The 7,823-nt window shown below is 40.1% G+C and overlaps 1 protein-coding gene across 1 annotated transcript; it reads left to right on the forward strand.

The window, feature by feature from the left end:
- The first annotated feature begins 3,354 nt into the window (after positions 1-3,354).
- On the forward strand, positions 3,355-7,508 carry LOC138892311 (uncharacterized). The gene is made up of 7 exons (XM_070176018.1): positions 3,355-3,502; positions 4,283-4,459; positions 4,609-5,128; positions 5,768-5,939; positions 5,991-6,478; positions 6,605-6,850; positions 7,142-7,508. Exons 1-7 carry the CDS (start codon positions 3,355-3,357, stop codon positions 7,506-7,508), a joined length of 2,118 nt encoding a protein of 705 aa, XP_070032119.1.
- The last annotated feature ends 315 nt before the right edge of the window (positions 7,509-7,823 follow it).

The raw sequence follows: 7,823 nt of genomic DNA on the forward strand, positions 1-7,823 counted from the left end.
TAGATAGTAAATTAGTCACTTACACATTTTGTGATAAATCTCTTAAATCGATAAGTTATTTGAGTTTGAATCAGTCAAAAGGTAATCATAAGTCTCCGTGGGAATGATACTCTACTCATTACTCTATTACTTGACGACTGTGTATACTTGCGTGAGTGTGTTTGGTCGCAACAAGGTTTTGGCATATTTCTATGTGTAGGAATCATTCGGATGCGATTTGGGATGAAAGTGCGCGAATATGAGCGAAAATGGGAAGAAAAGGTGAAATGGCCCAGTTGAGTGCCACAGGCAGCGTGGGGCGCTGTTACCTGTGGCGCACAAAATAGAATGTTGAAAAGTTGAGCGCCGGGGCTAGCGTCCCACGTTGCCCTAGACGCTCAAAACATGAACATGTCCTATTTCGACTGGGACTCGGTTATTTTGACCCCAAGACGCCCCCAACTCATATAAAAGCTAACCTAAACCTATTTTGAGGGGAGGCCGTGACTTTGAGAGACAAACAAAAGTACGAAACACTCGGGAGCACGTATTTGATCAATTCTTCCATTCTTCTTCTAGTATTCATTTATTTTATGTTTGAAAACATTATTTTTGATGATTGTATGAACATGATTGGCTAAGAACCCTATTGTTCTGGGGTCATGGGTGCTACATGAATGTTGACGTTTGAAAATTAAATTGACGAGTTTGATTTTATCATATTGGGTTGTTTATTTAATTTTATTTTTAATTATTTTGCTGAGTAGCTAACAATGAAATACTATCTACGAATCTAGAGTTGAACTCGAAAGTGGAAATTCTAGATTGCATATAGAATTAAATAGATCAAGTTCTTGAACCCGGGTGTCGGAGAACGGATTTGTAATTAGGATAGAAATATACCTAATTGCCTTGCTTAGTTGAAATACAACAAGTGTAAATGCATTATTGTTAGTCTTAATTCCATAGACATATATGCATTAAGTTAGCTTCAACAGGCGAGAAAGAACTCGACAGATTCTTATGAGTAATATCAACCATGTCAATCAACAATCCAAATAAATCAATTAGCCATTTTATCCCAAGAACGCAACAAGATTGTTAGCTAGCCTATGACCCCGGAATATCCTCTCCTACTGATTTTTATTTGAAATTGTTTAAGTATTGTGGTTAATTTCAATTTATTTCATTGCTTGATAGTTTCTTAGGTAGTAAATTAGTCACTTACACATTTTGTGAGAAATCTGTTGAATCGGTAAGTTATTTGAGTTTGAATCAGTCAAAAGGTAATCATAAGTCTCCGTGGGAATGATACTCTACTCATTACTCTATTACTTGACGACCGCGTATACTTGCGTAAGTGTGTTTGGTCGCAACAAGTTTTTGACATATTTCTATGTGTAGGAATCATTCGGATGCGATTTGGGACGAAAGTGCGCGAATTAGAGCGAAAATGGGAAGAAAATGTGAAATGGCCCAACTGAGTGCCACAAGTAGCGTGGGGCGCTGTTACCTGTGGCACACAAAATAGAATGTTGAAAAGTTGAGCGCCAGGGCCAGCGTCCCACGCTGCCCTGGACGCTCAAAACATGAACATGTCCTATTTCGACTGGGACTCGGTTATTTCGACCCCAAGACGCCCCCAACTCATAAAAAAGCCAACCTAAACCTATTTTGAGGGGAGGCCGTGACTTTGAGAGAGAAACAAAAGTATGAAACACTCGAGAGCATGTATTTGATCAATTCTTCCATTCTTCTTCTAGTATTCATTAATTTTATATTTGAAAACATTATTTTTGATGATTGTATGAGCATGGGTGGCTAAGAACCCTATTGTTCTGGGGTCATGGGTGCTCCATGAATGTTGACGTTTGAAAATTAAATTGACGAGTTTGTTTTTATCATATTGGGTAATTTATTTAATTCTGTTTATAATTATTTTGCTGAGTAGCTAATAGTAAAATACTATCTACGAATCTAAAGTTGAAGTCTAAAGTGGGAATTCTAGATTGCATATAGAATTAAATAGAGCAAGTTCTTGAACCCGGGTATCGGGGAACAGATTCACAATTAGGATAGAAATATACCTAATTGCCTTGCTTGGTTGAAATACAGCAAGTGTAAATGCATTCATGTTAGTCTTAATTCCATAGACATATAGGCATTAAGTTATCTTGAATAGGCGAGTAATAACTCGACAAATTATTATGAGTAATATCAACCCTGTCAATCAACAATCCAGATAAATCAATTAGTCATTTTAACCCAAAAACGTAACAAGATTGTTAGCTAGCCTATGATCCCAGAATGTCCTCTCCTACTGATTTATATTCGAAATTGCTTAAGTATTGTAGTTGATTTTGATTTATTTTATTGCTTGATAGTTTCTTAGATAATAAATTAGTCACTTACATATTTTGTGAGAAATCTCTTGAATCGATAAGTTATTTGAGTTTGAATCAGTCAAAAGTTAATCATAAGTCTCCGTGGGAATGATACTCTACTCACTACTCTATTACTTGATGACCGCGTATACTTGCGTGAGTGTGTTTGGTTGCAACAAGTTTTTGGCGCCTTTGTCGGGGACCTAGAAATTAGCAACTTGTTTGGTTGTGCTTTTATTAGTTATTGCTTCATGTTTTAATTTTCAGTTTGCCTTGTTTTTGTTAACGCAAGCTCTTCTCTTGAATGCGGAGGAGTAGAAGCGCAAATAACCTCTTTCCTCTTGATCCTGAAATTGAAGGTACACTTCACAGAGTGAGGAGGGAAGTCGAAGCTAGAACTAGAATAAAAAGAGAGTTGGACATCGTAGTTCTACCACAGCCAATAGAGATGGAAGGTAATGAAGAGCGTTCGGTGATAGAAGCCGCAAGGCCCAATCTTGCTAATATGACTCAGGCTATTGTGAAGCCTGATATCAAGGGTCACTTTAAACTCAAACAGTACATGGTTCAGCTGATTCAGTCCACAGGGCAATATATGGGTCTATCTCATGAAGACTCGCAGAGGCACATTCAGAACTTCCTGGAAATTACGGACACTTACAATTATCCGAACGTTTCCAAGGACTACGTCAGGCTGACACTGTTCCCCTTTTTACTGCTGGGGGAAGCTAAGGAATGGTTGCAAAAGGAGCTCGCGAATTCAATCCACACCTGGGATTATCTAGCAAGGAAATTCTTAATCAAGTTTTTCCACACTAAGAAGATAAAGTCGCTGAGGAGCCAGATTCTTGGGTTCCAACAACTGGATGGCGAGACTCTTCGTCAAGCTTGAGAAAGATACAAGAAGCTACTCAGAGACTGCCCGCATCATTGTTAGACTGATGAGGTGTTGGGTCATACTTTCATTGATGGGCTAGATGAGACATCAAAGATGAATCTTTTCTCAGCTTGTGGGTGTAGTTGCATGGCGAGGCCATATAGTGAAATCCATCTGCTGCTAAACAACTTCACTGCTAATGATCATAATTGGAAAGGAGATGGGGAATCACGAAGAGCAATTAAACAGAAAGCAGCCTTGTGTAATTGAGCTTGATGACTTCTCAGTCATGAGAGCAGATATAGTAAAATTGGCAAATTAGATGAATAGAATGACAATGCACCAAACACAAAAGATGCAACATTTACAACAGATGTCTACTTGTTGTGAATTATGTGGTGACAATCACATGAGTGACATGTGCCCCACGAATCCTGAATCTATCTTTTATGTGGGGCAACAAAGCAGAGGTCTGATAAATCAGCATGCAGAATATGGGAACACTTACAATCCAAATTGGAAGAGTCATCTTAACTTCTCCTGGGGCGGAAATCACCAGACTTAGAATCATTATAGGTCCAAAGAAAATTTTAATCAATCTAAGAAGCCACCCCAGCAAGTAGAGGAGAGCACAAATGACTTGTTGAAGAAGTTGCTGCTTGACAATCAACAACTCAGGACCGATTTCAGAAATCTTGAAAGAAAAATGGTGCAGTTAGAATAAAATCAAAATACTAGACCTTCAGGCGCTCTTTCCAGTGATACTGAGAAGAATCCTCAAGTTAATGCAATTACACTCAGAAATGGGAGAAAATTAGAAGAAGTGCCAAAGAAGAGAAAGGACAAGCCTACACCTGGGGGGGGGGGGTGATTCCTAAGGCAACACATGAGTCAAAGTAAGATGATGCAAGTTTAGAGCCAGTGAATGATTTAAGGCTGCCACCACCCTTCCCCCAAAGATTGCAAAAAAAGAATGATGATCGCATGTTCAACAAATTTCTCTCCATGTTGAGCCAGGTTCAATTGAATATTCCATTGGTAGATGTACTTCGTGAAATTCCAAAGTATGCTAAGTACATCAAAGATATAGTGGCTCACAAGAGGAGATTGACTGAATTCGAGACAGTCGCACTTACTGAGGAGTGCACTTCAAGGGTCCAAAACAAGCTTCCTCAAAAGCTTAAGGATCCTGGCAGCTTCACCATCCCTGTGCGGATTGGTAATATCGATGTAGGTCATGATCTTTGTGATTTGGGGCGAGCATAAATCTGATGCCCTTGTCCATGTTCAAGAAATTGGGTCTGGGAGCTCCAAGACCAATCACCGTGATGTTGCAACTAGCAGACAGATCCATAACCTAGCCTGTAGGAGTGATTGAAGATGTGTTGCTGCAAATTGGAAAATTCATCTTCCCAGCAGACTTCATTATCCTAGATTATAAAGCTGATGAACAAGTTCCAATCATATTGGGACGACCTCTCTTGGCTACATGTGATGCGATTATTAAAGTGAGAGAGGGAAAAATGATTATGAGGATGGACAACGAGGAAGCAATTTTTAATGTGTACAAGGTGATCCAACTTCCCCGCCACTATGAGGAGCTCTCTATGATATCTGTTGTGGAGGTGGATGAGCAACTTATCGACACGAGTGTATATCTAGATGATTCTCTAGAGAAAGCACTCATGTTGTTTGATAGATTGGAGATTGATGATGAGGTTGAGGAGATGATGCATATACTAGATGCATCCCGTGCTTACATGCAGGGATTAAACCCTTTTGAGACCCTAAATAGACCGAGTGGGCCTCCTCCAAAGCTGTCGATTGAAGAAGCTCCAAAATTGGAACTTAAGCCCTTGCCCCCCTCACCTTCAATATGCTTATTTGGGTGGTTCTGACACTTTACCTTTTATTGTTTCTTTTGACTTGTCTAAATTGCAGGAAGAAAAGTTGTTGAGAGTGCTACGTGAGCATAAGCGAGCAACTGGGTGGTCGATGTCTTATATTATAGGCATTAGTCCAGCTTTCTGCATGCATAAAATCCTCATGGAGGAAGGGCACAAGCCAAATATAGAGCAACAACGCCGCCTAAATCCAATCATGAAAGAGGTGGTAAGAAAAGAAGTGATTAAGTGGCTTGACGCATGTATTGTATTTCCAATCTATGATAGAAAATGGGTAAGAGCCGTCCAATGTGTGCCTAAGAAGGGGGGATGACTGTAGTGGTTAATGCAAATAATGACCTGATTCCCACAAGAACTATGACTGGGTGGAGAATTTGCATAGACTATAGAAAATTAAACAATGCCACTCGAAAGGACCACCTTCCCCTCCCCTTTATTGATCAAATGCTTGATATATTAGTCGGACAGGAATACTATTATTTTCTAGATGGCTATTTGGGGTATAATCAGATTGCTATAGCCCCATAGGACCAAGAGAAAACTACATTTGTGTGTCCATATGACACGTATGCGTTTAAGAGAATACCCTTTAGTCTCTGTAATGCCTCTGTGACTTTTCAAAGGTGTATGATGGCTATTTTTACTGACATGGTCGAAATATTTGTAGAAGTGTTCATGGACGACTTTTCTGTGTTTGGGTGTTCTTTTGATAATTGTTTAATGAACCTTGATAAAGTGCTTTCTATGTGTGAAGAGACAAACTTGGTGCTAAACTGGGAAAAGTGCCATTTCATGGTATGAGAAGGTATAGTCTTGGGGTACAAGGTGTCCAAAAATGGTTTGCAGGTGGAAAAAGCAAAGGTGGAGGCGATTGAAAAATTTCCCCCACCGACGTCTGTCAAGGGCATTCACAATTTCTTGGGCCATGCAAGTTTTTATCGTCGTTTCATTAAAGATTTTTCAAAAATTTCTTCTCCTATGTGCAGGCTTCTTAAGAAAGATATCCCTTTCAAGTTTGATGATGCCTATCTGAAAGCATTTGAGGAGCTGAAAGGGAAGATTGGTGACTGCGCCAATTATCATTGTGCCGAATTGGGCCCAACATTTGAGTTGATGTACGATGCGAGTGACATAGAAATCAGAGCTGTTCTTGGGCAGATGAGGGAGAAAATCTTTTACTCCATTTATTACGTGAGCAAAACTCTGAATCCAGCCCAGATGACCTACACTGTTATTGAAAAAGAGTTACTTGCAGTGGTGTGGGCATTTGACAAGTTCAAATCCTATCTAGTGGGAACCAAAGTCATCGTCTACATAGATCACTCAGCTATAAGGTACTTATTTGAAAAGAGAGACGCCAAGTCGAGACTAATTCGATAGGTTCTCCTCTTGCAAGAATTCGACTTGGAGATCCGAGATTGAAAAGGAACAAAGAATCAAATGGCTGATCACTTGTCTAGATTAGAAAATCGGAACCATGTGGCTGAGGGAGGTTCGATTAAGGAGATATTTTCGGATGAGCAGTTATTGGCAATCACCTCAAGTGAAGCCCTATGGTATGCATACTATGTGAATTGTAATGCAAGTGGAATGATACCACCAGAATTGACACCCGATAATAGAAGAAGGTTTCAACATGATGTGAGGCTCTATATGTGGGATAAGACATTCCTATATAAGCAGTGTGTAGATCAGTTGGTACGAAGGTGTGTCCCTGAGGAGGAGATGAATGCAATATTGCATGATTGTCATGCTTCTCTATATGGATGTCATCACGACGGGGATAGAACCGCCCAAAAAGTGCTACAATCGGGTCTCTATTGGCTAAAATTATTTTAGGATGCACATGCCTTTGTTAAAATGTGTGACAGGTGCCAAAGAACCGGAACGATCACGAAGAAGCACAAGATGCCTTTGAAAAATATTCTAGCAGTATAGCTCTTTGATGTTTGGGGGATTGATTTCATGGGACCGTTCCCATACTCTAATGGTCACAGGTACATCTTGGTGGCGATCGACTATGTGTCTAAGTGGGTGGAGGCCATTGCTCTTCCTACTAATGATGCAAAGGTAGTGGTAAACTTTATAAAGAAGCACATCTTCACACGCTTTGGGACCCCAAGAGTGTTGATAAGTGACGGAGGAACTCACTTCTATAACAAATTGTTGAATAATGTTCTAGCAAAGTATGGAGTTACGCACAAGGTTGCAACCGCCTATCACCAAATGAGTGGTCAAGTGGAAATGTCAAACAGAGAGGTGAAGCAGATTCTGGAGAAAATAGTAAGTGGAAATAGGAAGGACTGGGCCGGAAAGCTGGACGATGCGTTATGGGCATATCGAACTCTATACAAGACCACATAGGTACTTCTCCGTATAAGTTGGTTTATGGGAAGGCATGCCACTTGACCGTCGAGCTTGAACACAGAGCCTATTGGGTGATTAAAAAGCTAAATATGGATATGGACTTAGCCGACAAGAAGAGGCGTTTACAACTCAACGAGCTTGATGAGTTTTGATTGCACGCATACGAAAATGCCAAATTGTATAAAGAGAAGACCAAGAGGTGGCATGACAAGCACATCCATCATCGCGAGTTTGAGCAAAGTCAAGAAGTTCTCTTGTTTAATTCGAGGTTGAAGCTTTTCCCCGGAAAGCTTAAGTCTCGATGGGCAGGTC

The sequence above is a fragment of the Nicotiana tomentosiformis genome, chromosome 5, assembly GCF_000390325.3.
Source record: "Nicotiana tomentosiformis chromosome 5, ASM39032v3, whole genome shotgun sequence".
Lineage (NCBI taxonomy): Eukaryota > Viridiplantae > Streptophyta > Magnoliopsida > Solanales > Solanaceae > Nicotiana > Nicotiana tomentosiformis.